The sequence below is a fragment of the Lathamus discolor genome, chromosome 2 (assembly GCF_037157495.1).
Source record: "Lathamus discolor isolate bLatDis1 chromosome 2, bLatDis1.hap1, whole genome shotgun sequence".
In the NCBI taxonomy this organism is placed as follows: domain Eukaryota; kingdom Metazoa; phylum Chordata; class Aves; order Psittaciformes; family Psittacidae; genus Lathamus; species Lathamus discolor.
In genome coordinates, this window is record NC_088885.1 from 60,678,532 (window position 1) to 60,704,024 (window position 25,493).

Here is a 25,493-nt window from a genome sequence, read left to right on the forward strand (position 1 = left end):
CCCTTGAATCTCAGTTGCCTTCCGATGCGCTTGCCTAAGCTGTGCTAGAAATGAGGTGCTTGAAGGGAGCTCACCTGCAAGAACTGGAGGGCCCTTGGTACCATTTTGGTCTTTCTCTGGGTGCTGCCTGTGGTAGCTCCTCATTCATCTGCTGGTGGTGGTGTCCAGCTCCCAAGCACTCCATCAGTGTAAGGATACAGAGCTCCTCTCCTGCTGCTGCATTGCAGCCCACGGGTGATTGAGGATTATCATGAGCCCAGGATAAAACCATGGATGGCCCCATCAGCCCATCTGGAACAGCATCTGCAGGATCCCCTCCCACCAGCCCGGTGGAGGTTATCGGCAGCTGGGTGCTGTGCCTGAGGCTCACAGGGAGGGCTACCTCCTTTCCTTGTGTCATAGCTGTCTGCTCTTGGGTGGTTAGATCATCCCCTTCAGTGCTGGACACATTCCGTTTGGGTGAGACAGCAGCCCCATAGAACAATGATGGGTCTGCAGATTGCCTGGCAGGCAGGTGGGCGAGGGTTGGATCATATTCCTTGTGTCCCAGCGTTCTTCTCAGCCTGATGCTGTGCCCACCCGTTGGCTGGTGGCACTGCTCTGCATGGATACGTTGGGTTCCTTGTGGGGCTGGCCCTGGCTGGGGCAGCTTTGGCCGGTGCTGCTGAGCCCCCCTCTCCCACTGCCCGTCATGGGGGCACTGCTGGGGTCGCTGGAGAGGGAGGGTCAGCAGCCAGGGCTGAGTCAAGGGCCTTGGCCCCTGATGGTTGCTGACAGTGAGCTGGGTTTTGCACCCTTTGGTTTGCAGTGCAGTGCAGGTTTGGTCTGGGGGTCATGGGCTGGGCACTGGTTCAGAGGCGTTCGCGTTTGCTCTCCAAGCTTCTGGCTGCCAGACCGGTGCAGAGAGAAGAGCAAAGCACCAGGTTGGGGGGCTGCTGGTGCTCCTGAGCCGCTTGCTGTCTGTTGGAGAGCTGTGCCAGGCTGCTGCCTCTGCAACACCTGCATGTCCCCTCCGTCCCTGATGCCCCAGAGAAATGTAGGAATGCCCCTGGCAGTGTCACAGAATCACAGAATCACAGAATCCCAAGGGTTGGAAGGGACCTCAAAAGATCATCTAGTCCAACCCCCCTGCAAGAGCAGGGTAACCTACAGTACATCACACAGGAACTTGTCCAGGCGGGCCTTGAATATCTCCAGTGTAGGAGACTCCACAACCCCCCTGGGCAACCTGTTCCAGTGCTCTGTCACTCTTACAGTAAAGAAGTTCTTCCTGATGTTAACGTGGAACTTCCTATGCTCCAGTTTACACCCATTGCCCCTTGTCCTATCACTGGATATCACTGAAAAAAGCCTAGCTCCATCATCCTGACACCTACCCTTCACATATTTGTAAACATTAATGAGGTCACCCCTCAGTCTCCTCTTTTGCAAGCTAAAGAGACCCAGCTCCCTCAGCCTCTCCTCATAAGGGAGATGTTCCACTCCCTTAATCATCTTTGTGGCTCTGCGCTGGACTCCTTCAAGCAATTCCCTGTCCTTCTTGAACAGAGGGGCCCAGAACTGGACGCAATATTCCAGATGCGGCCTCACCAAGGCTGAGTAGAGGGGGAGGAGAACCTCTCTTGACCTACTAACCACTCCCTTTCTAATGCACCCTAAGATGCCATTTGCCTTCTTGGCCACAAGAGCACATTGCTGGCTCATGGTCATCCTCCTATCCACCAGGACCCCCAGGTCCCATTCCCCTTCACTACTTTCCAGCAGGTCAACCCCCAACCTGTACTGGTACATGGGGTTGTTCTTCCCCAGATGCAAGACTCTACACTTGCCCTTGTTAAATTTCATCAAGTTTCTCCCCGCCCAACTCTCCAGCCTGTCCAGGTCTCGCTGAATGGCAGCACAGTCCTCTGGTGTGTCAGCCACTCCTCCCAGTTTTGTGTCATCAGCAAACTTGCTGAGGGTGCACTCAGTTCCCTCATCCAGGTCATTGATGAAAATATTAAACAGCACCGGTCCCAGCACCGACCCCTGAGGAACTCCACTAGTCACAGACCTCCAGCTAGATTCTGCGCCATTGACCACAACTCTCTGCCTTCTTCCTTTCAACCAGTTCTCGATCCACCTCACTACTTGATCGTCAAGCCCACACTTCCTCAGCTTATCTATGAGGATGCTGTGGGAGACAGTATCAAATGCCTTACTGAAATCAAGAAAAACCACATCTACCGCTCTACCATCATCCCTCCACCTAGTCACTTCCTCATAGAAGGCTATAAGGTTGGTCATACATGACTTCCCCCTCATAAAACCATGTTGGCTGTTCTTAATGACCCCCTCATCCTTGATATGCCTAGTGATGGAGTCAAGAATAAGTTGTTCCATCATCTTTCCAGGGATGGAGGTAAGGCTGACCGGTCTATAATTACCCGGGTCCTCCTTCTTGCCCTTCTTATAGATTGGTGTGACCTTTGCCATCCGCCAATCCTCAGGCACCTCGCCCATTTCCCACGACTTACCAAAGATGATGGAAAGTGGCCTAGCAATGACCTCCGCCAGCTCCCTCAGCACCCGTGGGTGCATTCCATCCGAGACTTGTGCTGGGGGGGTTCTTGCTTTTGCCTCACTGGTGGTGGTTTTGCTGTATTTATTTAGTTGGCTGGGAAGAGAGCTGCTTTAGGGCTAGAAACCACTGAGGGAAGCGCGTGAAAGGCTGGGCTAATTGCCCCTGCAGAAGGCTTGATTAACAAGCTACAATTTAGCCAGAAAGCAGGGTTATTCTTCCCATTCTTGGAGCAATGGTGCAGTCTCCAGAGGTGCTTGAATCATTGCTGGTCATTCCCGAGAGCCCAGGAGTTGATCTGCAAAATAACTGTTACCTCTTGAGCGCGGTCAGTGTCTGCTCGCAGACTGTCACGGGAAACACCTTAATTAAAACACTGGTAGGGATTACACTAAAGTGGGATTAAAAAATAGAGCACAACTAAATGTGTCTTTGGTCCCATGTTTGTCACCTCCTCTCACTGCCAGGCGCAAACAGCATCACGGTGCTGGGTGCTTTCTGACATCCTTTGGAAAGTCACCATGGTCATAGAACCACAGCATAGTTTGGGTTGGAAGGGACCTTAAAGCTCATCCAGTTCCAACCCCCTGCCACGGGCAGGGACACCTTCCACTAGACCAGGATGCTCCAAGCCCCATCCAACCAGGCCTTGAACACTGCCAGGGATGGGGCAGCCACAGCTCCTCTGGGCAACCTGTGCCAGGGCCTCACCACCCTCACAGGGAAGAACTTCTGCCTCAGATCCCATCTCAATCTCCCCTCTGTCAGTTTAAAGCCATTCCCCTTGTTCTGCTGCTGTGAGGGAAGGATGATCCCCAGTGCCAGAGGTATTTGAGGAGCTCATTACCTGGAAGCTGTTGAGTCTGAGCCTCCCAGGCTTACACAGAAAGTGTGCTTAGAGTGCCAGGCTAATAAAACGCAATGGGAATTTCCTCTTATTTGGTATTGTTTTCCCTTCAAGTTGTACTGAATCGTTCACTCTGAGGTCATAGCCTGGGCTGGTTTAGGCTTTGGCATTTCTTGAAGCAAGAGACTTAGAGTGGCACTTGACATCAAAATGCCAAGTGAAGCCGTAGGCTAGATAGGGAGAGTATGTGATGTGCAGACAGCAGTGTCCTGGTGTAAGGCTTGGCACAGGTTTCCTCCAGGAGCCTTCGTATGATGCCCATTGTGGAGAAGAGGACTTTGATGGAAATGGGAGCAGAAATGGGTCATGGGGTGAGCAGAGGAACCAAGGGGGTCTGTTTGAGGAGGATTGTGCTGATTCAGACCGAAGTTCGGTTTAGCCTCGTCTCCTCTTAGAAGATGGCTGAAGGCAAATGTCACGGGAACCAGATGAAACCAAGATGAGCTTACAGTAAGATCGTCCTGGTTGACCCAGCATCCAGTGCTGTGTCGCTGAGGGACTCCTGTGCCAGTGGTAGGGTTCACATCTTTTAGTGCTGGTTAGATTGTCTTCTGTGATTTGGTTTAATTGCTTTTGAACTGGGTGAACTTTGAGTATCCACAACGCCCTGTGGCAGAGAGTCCACAACCTGGCAGCATGGTGTGTCTAGTCTAGTCATTATCCTATCCTATCCTATCCTATCCTATCCTATCCTATCCTATCCTATCCTATCCTATCCTATCCTAAGAAATGCCTTCCTTTGTTTTGAAACTTGTCAGTTTAATCTGACTTTCCTCAGTTCCTCTGTTGCAAGATTCTCTTTCTTACCTGTGCCCTGGAGATCAAATCATGGACTGGGAGTCTTACTCCCCCCTTAGCTTTCTCCTCCTTAGGCTGATAGATCCTTCTCTGTTTGCTTCATGGAAGCTCTTTGTGTTTCTGCTGAGCTGGGACCAGAACATGGCATTGAAGGTTGGGGTAAAGCATGGATTTTATATGATTCTCCCTCTCATTCCCTGTACTTCCTCCTGTCCCAAGTGCCGCTGGACCAGCTGCATCTCCTGAGTTCAGATGGTTTTGGTCACCATTCAGAGGAGGTGCTGTCTTTCTGTGAGGTGTGACTGCTGCTGGCAAAATCCCTACTGATTCTTTTCCAGGAGATGGCATGTATCTACGCCTCTGCTTGCTCTGTTCCTCATCATCGTTTTCACTGATCATGGATGTCAGCTGGCTGGTCTGCAGTTCCCAGGATTCCCTGACCTGCTTTGCAGCGCCAGTGTCGTGTTTGCCACCTCCTGTGTCCTGGACATGAAGGCAGTTTTGGGTCACAGCCTGCACGTTGCAGTGAAAAATTCAGCTGTTTTCCCTGATACAAGCAACCAGAGGTACTGAAAGTTCAGTGTTGGCAGGTCCATGCCCTGAAAGCACTTGGTCTGTTTAATCTGTAGATGAAAACGTCACAGTTGGTGCACTAATATCCACCTTTCTCATGTTAGCAAGGTCTTTCCCTTTTCACTATGTGGAATGTTTTGTTGACTTTCATGTTCTGCAAGTAACCTAAAGTTTTCTGTTGGCTGAGGCTCATGATCGTGTGGCTTGGTGCACGTTTGGATGGCCATCTAAAGTTGAGCTCAGTAATGGGCAGTCAGGTAATGGGATTAGAACTGAACTTGACTGTTAGCATCCATGGATCATCAGAGGAGCTGCCCTGTGCCCCGGTGAGTGAGCCGCGTGTGGCATGGAGGAGATGCTGTCCCGCTGGTGGAGACCTGTGCAGGAATTCTGCCTCCGGGCTTATGGTGCCGGAGCCTGGGACACTTGTACCGAGGTGGGAGCAGGAGGTGTCTACACTTGTCCAGCCTCGAGCGGGGGCTCTGGCTCGGCACGTGCTGCAGGATGCTGCAGTGCTGCAGGCTGGGGGCTGGCTCTGGCTTGCTCCAAGGTCCTTGTTGCACCAACTGAAGATGTGAGTGGGTTTAATGAAATGTGTGTTCTCATCGATACCGTGTTGCTGTAAATGTTAGGTTTATATGCTAGGTGACATCTACGTTCTTTGGCATCCTGAGAGTTGCGTCTCCTTTTCTAAAACAATTGTTGGTGAGAGTTTAAACTAAAACTCTCCAGGGTTTGTTTTGCAGGAAGGAGGCTGATTTTTCTCTTTTGTAGAGAACTGTAGGGGCTAGAGTGTTGTGATAACCCTGCACCAGGTGTGATACCGAAGAGTTTACTAATGCTGCTCTCATTGCTGACTCTTGTTGTTTGTGGTAAAACAATCTCTGCCTTTGTGTGCTGATGTTCTTAGTCACTGAGCTGTTCCTTGGGAGGATGACAAGGTGGAATCATGAGGTAAAATGGTATTTGAAGGCATTTGTTGGGATGCTTAGTTCCGTGTGAGCATCTCAGGTTGTTACCAATCTGGCTTTTTAGCTTGTTTTTCAAAACCACTTCCTTTACCTCCCCTCTTGTTCTTGAGCAGGTGCCTGGAGGGAACAGGGGAGGACAGGACCTTTCCATGGCTTCTTACAGTGTAGTTGTTCTGCATGTTTTCCAGAGAGGGCTGGTGTCAGATAGCTTTGGGAAGCTCTGCTGGGAACATCCCTTTTGGGATTCTGGGCTTCTCTCCTTCCTGCAGAACGGAGTGCCTTCCCACTCTTACTGTCTGCCGGTGTCTGCTGTTCCTGTAATTCATAGAATCATAGAATTGTTTGGGTTGGAAAGGACCTTGAGATCATCTAGTTCCAACCCCCTGCCATGGGCAGGGACACCTCACACTAAACCATCTCACCCAAGGCTTCGTCCAGCCTGGCCTTGAACATCGCCGGGGATGGAGCATTCACAACCTCCCTGGGCAACCCATTCCAGTGCCTCACCACCCTAACAGGAAAGAATTTCCTCCTTATATCCAATCTAAACTTTCCCTGTTTAAGTTTTAACCCATTACCCCTTGTCCTGTCACTACAGTCCCTGATGAAGAGTCCCTCCCCAGCATCCCAATAGCCCCCCTTCAGATACTGGAAGGCTGCTATGAGGTCTCCACGCAGACTTCTCTTCTCCAGGCTGAACAGTCCCAACTTTCTGGCTTTCTGGGCTGCGAGCGCACACTGCAGCCGGCCCATGTTCATTTTCTCATCAACCAGCACCCCCAGGTCCTTCTCTGCAGGGCTGCTCTGAATCTCTTCTCTGCCCAACCTGTAGCTGTGCCCGGGATTGCTCCAGCCCAGGTGTAGGACCTTGCACTTGGCATGGTTAAACTTCATAAGGTTGGCATCAGCCCACCTCACAAGCGTGTCAAGGTCCCTCTGGATGGCATCCCTTCCCTCCAGCGTATCAACCCAACCACACAGCTTGGTGTCATCGGCAAACTTGCTGAGGGCGCACTCAATCCCACTGTCCATGTCAGCGATGAAGATGTTAAACAAGACCGGTCCCAACACCGATCCCTGAGGGACACCACTCGTTACTGGTCTCCAGCCGGACATTGAGCCATCAACCACAACTCTTTGCATGCAGCCATCCAGCCAGTTCTTTATCCACCAAGTGGTCCACCTCTCAAACTGATGTCTCTCCAATTCAGAGACAAGGATGTTGTGTGGGACAGTGTCGAACGCTTTGCACAAGTCTAGGTAGATGGGATCAGCTGCTCTACCCCTGTCCATCAGTTCTGTAGCCCCATCATAGAAGGCCACCAAATTGGTCAGGCAGGATTTCCCCTTAGTGAAGCCATGCTGGCTGTCACCAAGCACCTTGTTGTTTTTCATGTGCCTTAGCATGCCTTCCCGGAGATTTCCTTCGTGGTGTCTGAGCAATGCCGCGTGCAAGGGAACGATAAGGCCCTGAGCATGAGAGTCCGTCCAGTCAGTGCAGACCTGGCAGGGTGGGGGCTTTTCACATAGGTCTACCAATGTCCCTTATCCACAGGGCTTGTGGAGGTGACAGTGATGCAGTCACATGTAAAAGACATGCTTTGCCTGGTTGTGGGGCAGGACTCTTTGATTTTTGAGGTTCTTGGTACCCAGGAAGGGTTTTGTTCCCTCCCCACTTCAGGCAGTGCCTTGTGTGGGTGTCCTGATGCCCCATCCCGGCCAGTGAGGCTGGGAAGCACCACCCTGAGCCCACTGCTTGATGGGGAAACAGCAAGAGGAGCTGCTCCCTGTGCAGCTCCCTCTTAGGGAGACTTCTTCATTTCTCCTTCCGCTGCTGCTCTGGAATAAGCTAGAGGATTTTCGCTGTTGTAAACAGTGATTAAAGAGGGGAAGTTCAGATTAGATATAAGGAGGAACTTCTTTACTGTGAGGGTGGTGAGGCACTGGAACAGGCTGCCCAAAGAAGGGGTAAATGCTCCACCCCCGGCAGTGTTCAAGGCGAGGCTGGACCTAGTCTTGGACGACATCATCTAGTGGGAGGCATCCCTGCCCATGGCAGGGGGTTGGAACTGGATGATCTTAAGGTCCTTTCCAATCCTAACCTTTCTATTATTCTATGATTATGGAAGGGATTTCAAAGGCAGGGCAAGGGTTGAGCTTGAGGACATGAAGATGTCTCCTTTAGTCCTCATCCCAACTTTTCCCATGGGCTTTTGTGTTTGGATTTCAAAATACTGAGGGTATTTCACAGTACCTAGCCTAATCACATTGCTTATACCTGCAGCCATTGCTTGAGCATCTCCAGGGGTGAGGAGCACAAAGGACTGTGTAAGTACAGCTTGGGAACAGCCTGGTACCAGCACTGGCGAGGCTGGCTTGGGGTGGAGGTACCAGCCTAACTGCAGCTAAGCTGAGGCTGAGGCTTAGTCAGGACACGGGTATTAACATCTCTGCTTGCACAAGTGCCTGCGGGGTGGTTTAATGAGCAAAGTGATCGCTGCCTTGATCTTCTATTACACCAGGAAGATAGCCAGGGAGATTATATCTGAGACTGTTACCTTCCAGGGCTTCCCTGTGGCACTGGGGTATGGAGTGGCTTAGGAAGAGCCACCTCTGTATCTGTCTTGTAGTGTGTGTTGGCGTGGGCCTGCGGGGTCTGCAGTATGGCAGTGATTTAGTGCTCAGCTTCCCTTGGTGGGCAAGAGAGTGCCCGTGTCCTGTGTGCGTGGTATGGGGAGGTTTGGGTGACATGGGCATGACCTCATGGTGTGTAGGAAGGAGGTGGTTTTGCCTCATCACTGTGAATCCCAGTGGGGAGAAAGTGGTAATTTCCTCATCAGCAGTGGCAGGTTTGCAGGCAGGACTCGAGCTGGGGGTGTGCAGCGTGTGTGGGAGGAGGGAGAGAGCTGATGCTGAAATCAGGCTCTCATGTGCCTTTTCTGTTTACTTCCTGGCTTTTGTTAACTGTTTGCTGGCTGGGCCTGCTTCTCCTCTCCATGGAAACTGTAGGCACCAGCCTGCTCCGAGTTGCCTCTCTGCAAGAGGCCATGGCAAGCCCAGGGCTCCCGGGCTGCAAGGGGGGTACGGGCAGGGAACTGAGGGCTTTACTAGAGCTTGGATGTGGAGCAGTGCCTCATTTCTCCAGTCTAAGACCCTGGGGGTTTGCAGGGGACTGCTGGATGTTTTGTTGGTGTGGATGTGGTGATGTTGTCTCTTGCGAATGGCTTGGTGGTAGTGACCAGAAGGGGTTATGGCAGTGGAGCTGTTGTGATTTACATCTCTGGCTGTGCTGGATGCTGGATGCTGGATGCTCAGCCCCGCAGCTGCGCATGCAGAGCCCAGAGCCTGGCTGTGGCTGAGCTCAGCTCTCAACGGTGTCCCCTGCTCGGGGTCAGGGGAAACGCCTCCATCTCCTTCGCCCTCCTCCCGTGGGGTCTGCCCCCCACCACCGCCTGCCGAAGGACGTCTGTGGCGCGCTGCTGACGCGTTGGCAGCGGGGCTGTGACGCGGGGCTGCGGCGCTGCGCGTCCCATGTCCAGGCAGCGGAGCCCGCGGCCCCGGATGCTCCCGGTTTGGGCAGAGCCTCATCAGTATGCCTGGTGCGCGGCCGAGCCGGCTGGAGCTGGTCTGCAGAGCCGGGCAGCCCCGGCGCGGTCCTGGCCCTGCGCTCGGGGCGCTCCTGCGCCTGCGGCCGGGCTCAGCCGGTGGCACCGCATGGAGCCCTCCGGCTCTGCTGCTCCAGCCTCACGCCGGGATCACATGGGTCCGGCTGGACTGTGTGTGCCGGGCGTCCTTGGGCATCCCGCGGCCTGGCCCGGGCAGTGGCACTAAGCCTGGTCTCCTCCCCAGTGCAGGCACAGTGTGTGTGCATGTAGGTCCCCAGGGCTGGCTGATGTCTGTCCAGTCCTCCTAGTCTGCTGCTGGCATCCGCACGCTGTCAGGGTGCTGAGAACTTGCAGCTCTGTCTGTGCTGAGAACCTCACCCCTCCATCCCCAACTGCTGAGGTGTTCTCAGATGCTGCAGTCCCAGTTCTTCATCCGTGCTGCCCATGTGGCTTGCTGCAGTGCGTCTCCCAGTCTTGGGCCCCTCTGCAGAGCAACAGCACCTTCAAACCCGGGTGGGACAGTGAATGCATCCATCCCATCCTCCAGGCTGAACGTCCCCTTGCAACAAAACCTCTGGATCTGCAGACAGCTGGAGCAGAAATACCAGTGCCAGTTAGGTCTGGAGGAGCGCAGTGGAGCGTTTGACCAGTCACGGTTCAGACTCCTTTTCCGTTTCAGGGCTCCACCCTGAGCTTCTCACTGGGGACCAGCCAGCAGTGGAAAGTTCCCTGACTTCAGGACTGTCTTCCAGTGCAGCTGTTGTTTAGCTTCTCATGGCTTTTTGTTAATCTAAGCCAGATGTTCATTGCCATAATATTTGGAACATGAGTGTGACTCATAAAAGTACTGGTAAGAGACTAACTTGCTTCTGTCCCCAGGCACCTGCCCTGGGTCAAGATTGCAAAAGCACAGTGTCCTTGTTACATCCCAGCTCTTGGAGCTCGTCTGCTTCCGGAGCTCTGCGTGGCACAGGGGACTCCAGCCTTCCCACCAGGCAGTGGAGTTGCAACCTCCCATTTGCATTAGATACGCACACAGCACCAGTCAGACCTGGTACAGTCATAGAGTGAACTGCCTAAGAGATGCTTAAAGGTGCTTGGGGCATGTTTCAGTGGTGGCTGTTTTTAAACACTGGTGGTTTCTGGTTTCCTGGTCTCATTCTCAAAAGAGTTCCTTCATCAGTCACTGTTTCAGCCATACTGGTTAAAGAGGCAGCCAAAGCCCACGTGCTGTTGATGTCTGGTGGGGTTTGAGACCTTTTTTGGGTGTAAGCACCCTCCCTGCAGTCTTCTCCCACCACATACTGTATCTGAGGCTCCGCTTCATTCTATTTTATGTATTTTGTTCTTTCTGTAGGAATAATGCCAAAGGGATCAAATCACTGTATGTAGCATGTGGAGACCTTTGCCTCGTAACAGGCTAATTAGATAAAAGTACCATTATGTTGTTACTGTAGTAAAGACCAATATCTTCTTGGGATGTAGCCATGTGGATATTGTACGTGTATTTCTTCTGAGTGCTGCTGGATGCCCCAGCTGAGTATTGTGCCCAGGTTCTGGTGCTGCATTTAGGAACAGGTAGTAGACAAAGTGTAGAGGATTGAAGGGAATGCATTAAAAACACTAATAGCTTTTAAAATGCAATCCTCGGTGGGACAGGGAAGGAGACCCTGAGAGTTGTGGGGAACGCTGTCTGTTTCCCAGTACGTTTGAGGCTGTGGGGAAGAATGAAGGCTGCTCTCCTGCACAGCTTATACGGTTACTGCAGAAGTAATTGTCATTGTGTGCAGGCAAGGGGATCCGGACAGGATTGTGGGAGGAGTGCGAGCAGTGAGGATGGTGCAGTGCTGCAGTTGGCTCAGGGAGGCTGGGAAGGACAGGTCACACAGACGCCTGTCAGGGTGATCCACACACGTCTCGTCCCGCCTCGGTGGTGGAGTGTGTGGTACATCGTCTCTTCCAGGAGATATTCCTGTGATTCAGTGATACCGAAAGCCCAGAACTTGCCAGAATGTTTAAAAAAGATGAGATTCACATAGAAGGTGTACCATCTGGCATTGTCAGAGGAAAAGTTAAACCCAGGATCTTGGGAAGGGATGAATATAGATGATCCCGCTTCGTTACAGCAGCGACTTCCAATCCCTGGGAGCACAGAGCTGTGCAAAGCGTGGTTGGGAAGGAGCTTGTGAGGTTACTGGTCTGGTTCCCTGCCCACGGGCTGGCTACCTGTGTCTGGATCGCTCCTGACAGACGTCTGTGCGATCGGTTCTGACATCTCCGGTGGCAGACGCTGTGGTCTCCGCAGCCAGGCTCCTTTGGTGCTCGGCGCTCTTTGGAAAACATTCCCTCATAATTGCTTTCTGCAGAATCCCTCGCTCCTCGCTGCAGTGCGGCTGCTCCTGGGAGACAGGACAGCAGATGATGTGGATGAGGGTCGGATCCAGTCTGGCAGCTCTTGTGTTCCTGTGACCCTGGCACAGATGGCAGAGCTGTGGCTTTGGCGGGTTGTCAGGCGCCTTCTGCTCCCATTCAGACATTGGTGCCCGTTGGCTTGGGAGGGAGGGGAACTGGATGCGCCCGTCTACTGCCCAAGAAGCACTGTCACAGTGTGGGGACAGGCACCTGTGAGCTGCTCCGTGTGCCCAGCACTTTGTGGCTGCGAGGGTGTACAGGTTTTACTGTCTGGAAGGTGCCAGCGAGTCCAGGGAAGAGAAGGACCTCTAGCCAAGGGAGGAGGCTGCTGCGTGACGGCTCTGCTTATGGCACAGCGTGGTGGTGGAAGGGGAGCTGATGGTGGAACCTGTGTGCTTAGGGGAGGATGGAGGAGAGAGAGGAAGGGGCTTGGCTGAGGTGCCGTGGGAAGAGGGGGAAAGGCTGAACCTGGTGGTGCCTCGTGTTGAGGTGGGCAGTGACTGGGTCTGGGTGCATCCACAGAGAACTGCAGGAGATGGGGTGTTGCTCAAGGAAATGGTGGGAACATACTGTGAAGGAGGATGAGGGATCGGAGAGAGGGCAGGTCCAAAAAGATGGTGGGATTTTGGAAGAGTCAAACCAGTAAAGACTAGATAAGGAGAGAGAAAACGAGGTGCTGGTATGAAGATATTCCTGGAGGGGCCTGGAGAGGCAGAAGGCTGGTTCAGCAGACAAGGGCTTTCAGAACGGTAAAAGTAATGTGAAAAATAAGGGAGAGTCAAGCATCTTTTTTATCCCCTCCCCAGAGGGATCCCAGAGTGGGAGGGAGAAAAGCCAGGGGAAAGGAAAATGCAATGGGAAAAGAGAGGAGGAGGCCCCATGTGGACTGCTGCAGGCAGCAACGGCTGGGGATGCTGGGGAGGAGATGGAGCGGGTGCTGCAGTGGGGGGCTCTGGAAGAAGCGGCCTGGAAGGAGGGCCAGGGCTGAGCCATGGAGTGTGTGATGGAGGAGGAGGCTTTGCTCTGGAGCCAGCCGGGAGCCGAGCTCCACCCGAGGTGGTTCCGCTGCTGCTGGGGACAGGGCCGCCTGGGTTGTGTGAGAGTGTGTGAGAGTGTGAGTGTGAGTGCGTCTGTGTGTGTGTGAGTGTGAGTGCGTGTGTGTGAGTGTTAGTGTGAGTGTGAGCGCGTGTGTGAGTGTTAGTGTGAGTGTGTGTGTGTGTTAGTGTGAGTGTGAGTGCGTGTGTGTGTGTGAGTGTTAGTGTGTGAGTGCGTGTGTGTGTGTTAGTGTGAGTGCGTGTGTGTGTGTTAGTGTGAGTGCATGCGTGTGTGTGTGTGTTAGTGTGAGTGCATGTGTGTGTGTGAGTGTTAGTGTGAGTGTGTGTGTGTGTGTGAGTGTTAGTGTGAGTGTGTGCGTGTGTGTGTGTGTTAGTGTGAGTGTGAGTGCGTGTGTGTGTGAGTGTGTGTATATGAGTGTGAGTGTGTGAGTGCGTGTGTGTGTGTTAGTGTGAGTGTGAGTGCGTGTGTGTGTGTTAGTGTGAGTGTGTGTGTGTGTGTTAGTGTGAGTGCGTGTGTGTTAGTGTGTGTGAGTGCGTGTGTGTGAGTGTGAGTGCGTGTGTGTGTGTGAGTGTTAGTGTCTGTGTGTGTGTGTTAGTGTGAGTGCGTGTGTGAGTGTGTGTATATGAGTGTGTGTGAGTGCGTGTGTGTGAGTGTTAGTGTGAGTGCGTGTGTGTTAGTGTGTGTGAGAGCGTGTGTGTGTGTGTGTGTGAGTGTTAGTGTCTGTGTGTGTGTGTGTGTGTGTGTGTGTGTGAGTGTTAGTGTCTGTGTGTGTGTGTGTGTGTGTGTGTGTGTGTGTTAGTGTCTGTGTGTGTGTGTGTGTGTGTGTGTGTGAGTCTCGGTGCCGGCCCCGCGGGGCCCCCGGCACTGCCCTCCCGGCGCCGCGCGAGGGCGACCGGCGATAGCGGCGAGCGGCCGCGCCGCGCCCCCTGGCGGGCAGTGTCTGCCCTGCGCCCTGGTGGCGGGGTTGGCTCCGGGATCAGGCCGGACCCTGATCGTCCCCTGCCCAGCCGGGCGGTGCTGGCGGTGCCCAGCGGCCGGGGGCAGCCCTGCCCGGCGCTCGGTGCTGCCTTGTCGGGGTGCGGGTCGGGCGGCGAGCACCGCGGCGTGGCGGGTGCGGGCCGGCCGGGAAGCGCCGCCGCTCCCCGTTGCAAAGCGCAGGCTGCCGCTGCGAGCACCGAGCGGCCGGGCAGTGGCAGGGCCCTGCCCCGGGGCTGCTGCAGAGCCGCCACCCGGTGCCGGCACCGGGTGAAGGGCAGCGCCGGCTCGCCCGGGGCTCGGTGCACGCGGCGGCGAGGGGAGGGCGAGGCCGGGCGGGGCGGCCCCGGCCCCATCCCCATCCCCATCCCCATCCTCGGCCCCGTTCCGGGGCGGGCCCAGCCCCGCGCTGGCGGCGCGCCGGAGCGCGGCCCGGGCATGCCGGCGCGGCGTGGGAGCCGGCAGGCAGCGGGCGGCGTACGGGGCCCCGCTGCGCCGCCTCCCCGGGGCCGGCCGCCCGCACCGGCAGCGGCCCAGAGCGGCGGGGGGCCCGGGGCCATGGGGCAGCCCCGCAGCTGACGATGGCGGAGGGCTGGCGCTGGAGCGAGGCGGGCCGGGGCCCCCCGCGGCCGAGCCCCCGCCGCGCCGTCAGCGTCTGCGAGTCCCTGGACCTGCAGGGCGTCCCCGCCGTGCAGGCCGCCCTCAAAGCCGCCCAGCAGCAGCGGCGGCGGCCCAAGAGCTTCTGCGCGGCGGGGAACGGGCTGGCGGCCGGGGCCCTGCTGCCCCCGCCGCCCCCCGCCAGGGCCCGCGGCAGCCTGTTGGACTTCTTCAGGCTGCGCTCGCCCCGCAAGCCCGACCCGGCGGCAGAGTGTGAGGGCGAGGGCACAGCCGCGCTGCTCGACGGCGCCGACGGGGCGCAGCGCCCGCGCCCCAGCAGCATGACTTTCCTGCCCTCGGCCCGGCAGCCGCACACCGCCGAGAGCCCCGGCTTCCTCCGCGGGGGCTCCCTGTGGGGCAGCCGCCGATGGAATCTCTTTGGGGGCAGCGGCTGGAGCAGCCCCGGCCCCAGGAAGAACTTCAGCTCCCTGCGCAAAAGCTTCAGCTTCCGTCTGCGGCGGGGCCACGAGCTGCGGAGGTCGGAGTCGGGGGGGCTCCTGCGCCCCGCGCGTCTCCGCACCAAGAGCGAGGGGGATGCCAGCTCCCTGCACACGTGCCCCAGCAAGCGGGACCTGCTCTATCCAGAGCTGGCCAGGGTCGGGGGCCGGCTGCACACCGACCCCGGGCAGCCCGCGGGACTCTGGAAGCTCCTCACGAGCCGCTTCCGAAGGCGAGAGCGCGGCGGCACCAGCAGCGCGTGCCCCGGTAACCCCCACGGTGGTGCCGAGCCTGTCCTCCTGGGCAGCGGTCCGCTGCGAGCACTGGGTAAGTGAGCGCAGGAGCGCTTCTGGCCTGGCGAGAGGCCCCCTGCGCCTGTGGGGTCAGTGGGCATGGGTGGCTGTGGCCTGTTCCAGCTCGCTGGGGTTTGCGCTCAGCAAAGCTCAGCTGTAGCAAAGTAGCGAGAGCGTTCGTGGGGCTATTTCCATGCTCCAGCAGCCGTGGGCACCACCACTGTTGTTGGTGCTGAAGGAGGAGCGTGGCTAGGTGGAGGTGATCAATCATAGAATGGTTTGTGTGGGAAGGGACCTTAAAGCTCATCCAGTTCCAACCCTCTGCCACAGGCAGGGACACCTTGCACCAGATCAGGTTGCTCCAAGCCCCATCCAGCCTGGCCTTGAACGCTGCCAGGGATGGGGCAGCCACAGCTTCTCCGGGTGTCTGGATTCTCTTGCTGGCTGGACACCTGGGAGCTGAGCACACATCCCAGGTCCTTTTTGCCCCGGTGGTGTACCAGCAAGGGCAGGGAGAGCTGAGCTGTGTGCTGCGTCCCTGGGGAAGCAGGAGGAACTGAAGCTGCATGGGAGGGGTGGAGGGGTCTTGTCAGTGGGCTCCGGAGCAAGGCTTGAACTGTTTGGGAGATTGCCAGAGCGGAGGTGCGGAGCAGCAAGGGTGGGTTTTGTGGAGCGCAGGAATGTGCCTGCACCTCCCTCATGTAAGCAGCTCCCTGGTACCAGGCTCTGTCAGGGCAATGGTGCTGCCAGGGTCTGCCTTGGGGCCAAGTGGAGGCGAGGAGTGTGTGTTTGGGATCATGGTCGTGCTCGCTGGGTGTGGGGCAGCCTGTGGAGCAGAGGCATCCCCAGTGATGGGACAGGGGGACAGAGGCAGGACCCCCATGGGGACTGGGCACGTGATGGGGACTGGCAGTTGAAGTGGCTGTCGGGTCTTTTGGCAGGGTCTGGAGGATGAGAACAGCATCTATAGGCTTTGAAGGTCTTGAGCACTGGCCTGCACACATGGCACTGGGGCTGGGCTGGCTGGGACCTGCTGCGCTCAGGGAGGCAGGGCAGCCACATTCAGGCCCCTGTGAGCATCTTCGGGTTTCCATCACTCTGCTCTGGAGCCCAGGCGTTCTGGAGGCAGCTCCTTGGCTTGGCTCATGTGCCAGAGGGGCAGATGGGGCTGGTGGGCTCCCCAAGGAACCCACATGCTCCCCAGGCAGCGGCTGCTGGAGCCGCTTTGTGCCCAGGATGCTGTCCGGGATGGCCGGGCTCCAGGGACCAGTGGAGGAGCAGCGCTGCTGGCAGCCTGAGCCTTGCTGCCACACAGGGAGCTCAGGGGGCTGCTCCCCTCATCCCCAGGGCTCGCTGTGTTCTGGGGAAAGACCTGGAGGCTCTGAGGGGCGGCCGAGGCTGCCTTGGAGGCAAAGGGACAGGGCGCTGCCGCTGCCGTGTGCTCCTCCCGGGGGCCTGCCGCTGGCTGGGGGGCCGGGTGCGGGGTGCTGGCTGGGTGGCAGGAGGTTCCCAGGCGAGGGGAGGCTGCGCTCATGGCTGGGGAATGTGGGTGTATCCGGGCAGGGAGGGCCGGGCCCTGCCCGTGCGGCGGGGGGCCTGTTCCTGCTTGCCAGCGGCTTCCAGCAGGAGCTGCGCCAGCAGCAGCCGGCCCGGCGGCAGCATTCCCAGGGGAGTAGCTGAGGTTGAGGGCTTGTGGTGGTGTCCTCGCCCCTCGCCTCGCTGCGCTCTGCAGCCACCTGAAAGGAGGTTGGAGCTAGGAGGTGGCTGGTCTCTTCTCCCAAGAACAAGAGGAAGAGGCCTCAAGATGCTCCAGAGGATATTGGGGAAAAATAGATAGGCACTGGAGCAGGCTGCCCCGGGCAGTGGTGGAATCGCCATCCCTGGAAGTGTTCACAACTATATAGATGAGGCCCTCAGCGACATGGGTTAGTGGTGGACTTGGCGGTCCTGGGGTAACGGTTGGACTTGGTGATCTTTGAAGGTCTTTTCCAGCCCAGCTGATTCTGTGATTCGATGATCTGCTGGGGAGCCTTCTGAGGCTTCACTGAGGAGCAATGGAGGGGGCTTGGAGCTTGTCAGGGTGGTTAGTGTTTGCCACCGTGGCTCACGTTGGAGGCTCAAGCTCGGGGATGGCCTCTCTGGCCTGCTTCAGGGTCTGTGGCTCATTGTGGCTGAGCAGGCCCTGCTTGCTGGAGGTGCAAAGTTCATGCTTTGGTTTGGTCTTACTTCAGAACACTGCTTTGCCATTGCCTGCCTGGTACCCAGTACAGCAGTACAGGCTTCTGTACGCAGCCAGTGTCCTCCTGGGGTCAACAAGATGTGAAGAAGGAGCAGGGAAGTTTGCAGAGGAAAGCTGCTGTTGCTTGTTATGTGCAGTTTCCCATTGTCCGTGAGCTCCGGCTCGCTCCAGTGGGAGCTGTGAGCCTCTAAAGCCAGGACGTCATAGACTGGAGGCGCACAACCTTAATACTGCTCCAACATGGGCTCGCTGGAAGAGGGAGCTCAAGGAGATCTGCACCATTGCTGTTTCAGGCTGGCAAGCCAGGAGTGTTTTAACACCTTCTCAAAGTTTCAAAAGCTTTGATGCTCTCTATGCTATTGCTGCCCACCTTAGCCCTAGGAGAGCTGCTGATACAGTCCCAACACGCCCTCCTGAGGGGTGCAGCTGCAGTTGTGGTTATCAGCTCTTTGGAAAAGCTGGATGTGTGAGTCCAGGCAGGGATCCAAGCCAGCACTGCTACCCTGTTTCCAGAACCCGGAGTTTTTGTTCATAGCAAGCTGAGATACCCATCCAGCCCTGCACACTGCTGTGTAGATATACCCAAGGACTAAAAAGCCCATCTCACTAGAGAGCCAGGAGGATGGTTTCAATGCTGCTCCCCCATCCTTGTGCGTAGAGGGACCATGCAATGGGTGCAGCATCTCCGAGAGTTCTGGAAGTCCTTCTTACAGCCACATTCCCCCCTCCCAAGAAAGATGCTTTCTAAAATGGTTTAAGGTAACTCCCTTTACTCTGGTGTAAGCCACGTTCATTCGCTGTGGTGGTTCGTTTCAGCTGTGGCTCTGCACAGGGAGGGCTGATCATGGGAGCACGGAGTTCGTTAGCCAAAAAAGACTTAAAAGAGCTGGTCTTTGTGCAGCAGGATGGCAGCCAACAGGGCTTGTTAATACACCAAGGGAAGGCAAAGAGCCCTGTGGACCTAGAGAACAGAGTCAAACCAGAGTCTGGCCAGCTTGGACTGATGACAAATAACCATCATTGGTGGTTCAAAGGAGTGTTTCTAGGTATCAAGGTATCAGTTGGTGCAGTTCTAAGAAGCCCTCTGATGGGTACAGGCTTGGAAAAACCGGGCTGGTTTGGGATTGGAGTTTTCCCTGTGCATAGAGGAACCATGCAATGGGTGCAGCATCTCCAACAGTTCAGGAAGTGTTTCTCACAATCGCATTCCCCTCTCCCAAGAAAAATGCCCTGCTTTCCGAGGTGGTTTAAGGTAACTCCCTTTACTCTGGTGTTTAGCCACACAGGGCACTGATGTGTAGGGCATGTGTGAGAGGAGGCTACTGGGAGACAAGGGGTGTGTTTTTACATTAATAAGGTGAAGTTTGCATAGTGAACTGAGTGGATAATGATATGCATCATCTCTTGTTGGTACCTGCCTCAGCGTAGCTGGGAGCGTTGGTGAGAAGCAGAGATGCCATGATGGGTTTAGAGACCATGCCTTGGATGCTGAATCCAGTCTGGTGTCCACGCTTCAGAAAAACTCGAGTAGTCTGGAAGGCATCAAGGAAGGAGTTGTTGGGACACCGATCTGAACGGTCTCATCCTCAGGATGAGATCAGAGATGCGTGCAAGGGCTGCAGAGGTGTTCTGATTACAGTCCACAGGCATCTGTAGGAAGAGGGAGCTTCAAAAACCAGCACCTTTTTCATCTTAACCTGCCTTTGCTTGTGAGGTTGAACAGCTAGAGCTGAGGTCGAACAAATTTGGAACAGGTTTTTACTGGTGAGGTAGGTCCCCACAGAGCACTGGTGTGGGGCAGGTGATGGGTTATGTCTTTCATGTCACCAACTCTGCTGGGTTGTCCCTTTCAGCAGACCCTGGCCAGCCATCAGAGCAGAATTCGGTACAGTTCTTTGGTCTGTGTGTATTCAGATGTGGATTGGGAAGTAGTAGGTGCTAGAGGCTTAATATATGGCTAAAATCTGTGCCCTGCACTGTATACGTAGTCTGATGGCACCAGCTGCTGCCGCTTGTGGTGTACTAAGGAGTAAGAGTGGCAGTTTGTGATTGCCGGAGGATCTGTTTTCCCAGAGATCCTCTGGGAAAGATCCTCTCCTTTCACTACTGCAAAGCACGTAAAGCTCTAGTGAGGTAATCCTTGCTAAGGCCATGTCCTACACAGGGTGTCCACGTTGGGTAATCCTGTGATGGGAATGCTAGCCTTGCCATGCTGCTCCATGACCTGGAGAAATCTCTCTTCCTGCCAGCATTGCCAGGGTTGAAGGTTTATCGAGCCTGGCCAGGAAAAGGTGGCTCTGCCCAGGCATGTCGCACTCTGCTGCCCTTTTATCTGCGTGTGCGGGCAGATGGGTACTTTGGAACATGGTTTGTGTGGGCACCGCTGTGTTTGCTCAGCCTCTGACCTGGTTTCAAGGCTGCTTTTACTCTCAAGGGTTTCAGTGTCCAAGTCAGTTCCACAGTGGCTTGGATAATGAGTCGGTTAATTATTAGTTGCTGTGTGCGGAGACCAAATGTGTCTGGCAGTAGCGCTTCTGAAGCACAAGGTAGATGAACCTGCTATGCTTCATCCTATGAAGGGAGCAGCCTGGGTGAGCAGTCAGTTTTGCCCAGCCAGCCCCTTCGTGCTCCCAGCTTTGCAGCAGCACATGGATACAGGCAGCAGTGGGGCCATGCTGTTGGTAGAGGCGAAGGAGGCTGTTGTGTCCAGCCTCTGAGATGGAGGGTTCTGGTCTTGCTTCCTGTGTGTGATGCTGCCCATCCCACAACTGTGATCTGGTCTGAGGGCACTGAAGGTGTCCAGGATGAGTGGCTGACTGAGGGACATCAGCTATGTAGGGTGCCTGCTTTATGTCCGTACCCTCTTTATGTCCATATCTGCTGCTCTTCACAGTGGGGACTCTATCCACTGTAACTTCCAAACTTCCATATGGGTTTCCACCTTCTGCAGGAAAATCTCCATGAGCAGAAGCTTTTGGGCAGTGACAAACTTGGCCTGAGTCTCTGTTTTCCAGGACAGGTCAGACTGATTGCCTCTCTTGTGTGGTTGTGTCCTGGAGCCAGGGCACCTTTTTGGCTGTGCTAAGGCTCTTGGTGTGCAAGTGGTGCTGTGAGTCCACTGCTTCTGCTTTCAAGGTCAGACGCGCCTGGGGAAGATGTTCAACCGCAGCACTCACGGTCTGGTTTCTTCTCTATTACTAAATAACAAAGAGAAGAGGGAGGAAATGACTGGGGGTGTGTTTTAATGTGAAAAACCAACGATGCAGCCAGTTGAGCAGAAAAGCTGGTCAAGTGTATCGCTACTCCCCGATGCCTACGTGAACCCTAATGATGAGGGAGTTCGTTAAGGTGTTACCTCAGCTGGAGGCAATTTCTGCTAAACAAACTCATACCAAGGCTCAATTGCTGCTGATGCCTGGATTTCAGTTAGTTCATTAGATCAGGACAGGTCACTGGGAGCTTGGTATGTGCTTCCGAGTGGTCGATGTTCCTCCCTAGGAGAAGATGGGGGTCTCGTGCCTCTTCCAGTGGGGAACCGTGCCTGAATGGCTGCTGTCACCCCCTGCACTGCTTGTGCAGTGATGGGGAGGGGAGCGGTGTTGTCGGAGGGGGGATTCCCGCACTCAATTCAGTCTCCTGTGGGTATGTACTTGGACCTTCCTTGCACTGATCTGGCCCAACACTCGGAGTGTACAATATTGCACTAACAGGATTTACACCGACGAGGTGCAGGAAATTGCCTTATGTTGCATTTTGGTAGCAAAGGATCAGCGCCTGGGGTGGACGAGCTGACATCAGCGAGTTGTGTCAGCGCTTTTCAGCAGCCAGGTACTTGGCCTGTGGCTGTTTTGGGTGGTTGAGAAACTGCTCTCGAGGTGCCTTCCTGACAGCTCTGTGGGTGTCATCCGCGCCCGCCCGCACACGGCTGCTGCGCTCACTCCTGCGGGAAGCTGCTGGGGGAGGAGGAGAGCAAGTGCAGGGAAATGGCTGGGGGCTCTGTGCTGGGGGATGAGCTGAAAACCAGGTGATGGAGCCACCTCTGCATCCCTGCAGGCTGCGGGGGCTTCAGGTGGCGTGGGAGCTGACGGATGAGTTATGCTGGGGCCTGTGAATGGGTGCATCAGGATTAGGTGTGGGTCACCCATGTGTCAGTGTGGCGGGCATGGGCATCACCCTTGCGTGAGGAGAGAGGGGTGGTCGGCGTGTTTTGGGAGCAGAGCAGCAGGGAAGTAAAATGCACTGGGGGCCAGTAACAGTGACAGATTTGAAAGACTCCATTGTGGCAAGGACCCCAGCCTGACATGTGAAAGTGGGCTGTGCGCCAGATCCTCAGGCCTTCCTGGACTAGCTGGTGGTCTTGAGTACCTTGTGAGAATGGTGTAAGTCAAGGATTTGTGACGAGTAGTGGTGATCCTTCAGGTGCAGTAGAAACTTCTACGAGTTCTGGAGCCTGCTGTTTGGAGCAGGAGGAGATGCTACAGGCTGCTGGTTGCTGCAGGTAAAGGCATTTTTCCTGCTTTTGACTACCAGAGCTAAGCTTCTCCCCATGGTCTGAAGGGAGTGCTCTGAAAGCAGCTGTAGAGGGAACTGAGGTCTGTTCTCAGTAACTTTTCCAGGTGATTGTGAAGGGATCTTGTGGCTGTCTTCAGTTCAAGGCCGCTTCTGCCTTGGTCTCTGTTCCTTTGGTAACACAGTCTGTAAGCTTTTGCTTTTACCCTCCTGGGTACTGGAATGAGAGTGGGCTCACCCATACCTCTGTGAGCATTTACACTGGGGTATCTTGATCCTGAAAGAAACGCTTTGAGTAGAACATCTTATCATTACAGCTGGCTCTGCTGAGTGGTCTGGGCAGGATCAGTCACTGGAGCGATGTGGGACCTTCCACTGCAGCTGGCTGCCTTCCTCCTGTTGGCAGGTGAGATGCTTTGCACAGCCACACGTGCAGCAGATGTGTCCTCTTCTGCTAAACAGGAGATACTGGAGGACAGCGGAGAGAGGGCAAGGTGCACAACAGCTTCTCTACAAGGAGTGGTCCAACAGCTGGGACTCCACAGTGTGGAAAGGAGGGGTTGTGGTGAAAGACAGGGGTGCTGGTCAGGCTGGCTAGGTGTGCTAGGTGTGTTATGTTAGCTGGCCGCCTCTGGTACTGCAGCTGGGGCATCCAGTGAAGTCAAACCTGAAACAGGAGAACGTAGGTTTTCAAGGAACGGGTATTTGTATTGCTGAAACGCCTCGCTAAAGAAATGCGGAACTGAAATTTTGTGTGGTTTTAAAAGGAGCCAGAACAATTACTCAAAGGAGAGATTTTTGTGGTTTACCAAATAGACAAACCACAGGAGATCCCTGAGCTGAAGAAGCCAGCAGCCACAAACATGTGGGGTCAGTGTCATGTACTCTCACCCTTGTCCCTGCTCTTCCTGGGCTCCCCTGTGCCCACTGGTGCTGGACATGGCTGGACAGCCCTCAGTCTGAATACAGATGGCCATTCGCAGGTAGTGATGTTGGGCAGCCTCCTGCCCTCAGCAGAAGCTGCTGCTGACCAAAGCAGCCCCTGCCACCCCCAGGGAGGGTAAGCAGCCCTTGGTAGGGATCTGGGGACACCCAGAGGGCACCGGAGCAGTGTGGTTGAGTCAGCAGTACCAGTGTATGCTCCCTGCTGCATCTTGGGACAGGCATTAACAGTGGCCATGAGAGCATCACTGCCGGTGTTTCCATCCCTCTCCTTCCCACCAAGCGGGGCTGTCACTTGGGTGCAGGGGCTTGCGGTGGTGGGAGTTTGGGTTGCACCATGCAGAGAGGTGCCAGCGCCCTGGCACGTGCTGCTGAGCAGAGATGATGTGGGTGCAGCCGGGCGCACTGGGACCCGTGGCCTGATGGTGCCATGCACAGGCTGGGACACATCAGGTTGATCATGAGGGCTGGCTGGTGGCCTGGGCTGGAATTGGGTGTTGGCACACGTTGGGAGCTGATTGATGAGCAGAGGTGTGCAGGTTGTATGTTGGGTGTTTCGGCTTAAGCATGCTAATGGTAGTTACTAATTTGATGTGTTGTATGGCTGAACATTATGTGGTGCTGTTAGGTGTTTGTTTTAAGGTTTACTCAGAGGCCTTTGCAGCAAGTCAGAAATCAAACTGTTGCTAACCTGGACCTTGGTTAAAAACCAAAGATCTGTTAGAATAGTTAGCACAGGAGGCAGCTATGGAAAATGTGGAGACTTTCTCTGTGCTGAGCATCTGAGAACAGAAAGAGAAGAGAACAGCCTGCCCTCTCCAGGTCTCTCTCTGCCTTTCTTAAGGCCCAGTCGGCGAGTGCATTTGAGTCGTGCTCTGCTTAGAACCCCTTGAAAAACCTGCTTGGTTTTTGCCAGTTTTCTATCGTTCGAGAATAACGTGTATTTAGTGAAAGAGTGCCCATACACTGCCTTGTCTAATCAGGAGGGAGGGAATGCCGGTAAAGGAGAAGGCATGGAAGGTGGGTTAGCCATCTCAGTGGACTGGCAAAAGGACTAAGTGGAGCTGAAGTTGCAAGTGGAGGTGGCAGCTATTTTTAGACCAAGTAATGCAGTTGGAAGTACAGGTGTGCTGTTACCTTTTTGAAAGGGCACAAGAACGTAACCATTTTCCTCCTAACTTACTGGTTGTTTTAGTAAAAACTTTACTTCTGCCTAAAAAAAAAAAAAAAGGGATAGGTGAAAGAGACCATGGAGAAACGATTCCTCTAAAGAATTGTCATGATGGTTATAAATAGCTTTGTGTTACTGCATCAGACTCTTATTTTTATTTGTCTGTAGCTTCTGATAAAGCAGTGTTACTAAGTCAGTGTATGAATGGTAAACTTGAGGTGTGAACTTTGTGTTCGTACGTCTTGACACAATGGACAGACGTGCTGTGGCCTGCAGGAGCTGACGGCTGCACAAGTGCTGTGCTGAAGGCACAGTGGTGGATCCTCTCTTTTTCCCCTCATGCACGCTGGGCAGCAGCAGGTCAGCGTGCACATGTGCAGGCAGGCAGGGCAGGGTCCCTGCCAGCCCTCTGGCCATGGTAATGGGCTCATCCCCACACAGCTTTGGCCTCTGCATCTCCCACTGGTTTGCTGGGTGAGGCAGGTAGAGATGAGACAATTCGTTAACTTGGGGAAAGAGGGGGCTGCAGCTGCCACGTGCCCAGCCTTGCTCTGGGAGATACAGGAATGTTAACTGGGATGAAGATAGCCGCTGACTGGCACTGGCAGGGCTGAAGAGCCTGCCATTGCCCTCTGATCCTGCCTGTGTCTGGCAGCATCTCCTGCACTGCCGTGGTTTCAGGCTGCGGTTCTTGGCACAGCCCCGGATGAAACACCTACTCGGCAGAGACCTGCAGCGCCAGCTCACCCAGCCGGTTTGGGCAGTGCTGGTGCAGGCACAGAGAGCTGGGGTTTGCACTCTAAGCCCTGGTGGGGTTGGGGCTGCCAGGGGCAGCTTGGAGGAGCTGTGGAGTGGCCACTGCAGGGACGGGGCAGAAGGGCAGGTCTAGGGCCAGCCTTCCCTCAGGCCTGGTGGCCCACTGCGGCCTTGGGTGACATCTGAGCAGCGGTAGCACCAAGGCTGTCATGTTTAATCATAGAATCATGAATGGTTTGTCTTGGAAGGGACCTTAAGGCTCATCCAGTCCAACCCCCCTGCCATGGGCAGGGACACCTTCCACCAGACCAGGCTGCTCCAAGCCCCGTCCAACCTGGCCTTGAGCACTGCCAGGGATGGGGCAGCCACAGCTTCTCTGGGCAACCTGTGCCAGTGCCCAGTCACTGCCCACGGTCAGGTCTCATGGAGTCACCTCTTCCCTTTTTGAACCCATGTGAGATTTCCATTCACTGTGGCAGTGAACTCCACAAGTTTATTACAGGTTCTTCAAGAAGCTGTGCTGCCACAGGTTTCCTGTCTCTGAAAATCCTTTATTATTTTTATGCAATTAACATAGAGCAAGTGCTGCTCTTTTGTTTCAGCCCCTTACCCCGTAGCCATATGGCTTTGG

The 25,493-nt window shown here is 55.1% G+C and overlaps 1 protein-coding gene across 3 annotated transcripts in view; it reads left to right on the forward strand.

Annotated features, from left to right (window-relative positions):
• The window catches only part of AGAP3 (ArfGAP with GTPase domain, ankyrin repeat and PH domain 3), a 136,410-nt gene that overhangs the window by 27,038 nt on the left and 83,879 nt on the right, over nucleotides 1-25,493 (forward strand). The window contains exon 1 of one of the 3 annotated variants that reach the window (XM_065667121.1): nucleotides 14,355-15,279. The exons of the other annotated variants lie outside the window; for them this stretch is intronic. Within the exon in view, the coding sequence (XP_065523193.1) occupies nucleotides 14,439-15,279 (841 nt within the window). The 5' untranslated portion in view covers nucleotides 14,355-14,438. Of the gene's footprint in view, nucleotides 1-14,354; nucleotides 15,280-25,493 lie in introns of those variants that run through there. 3 annotated transcript variants of the gene reach the window in all.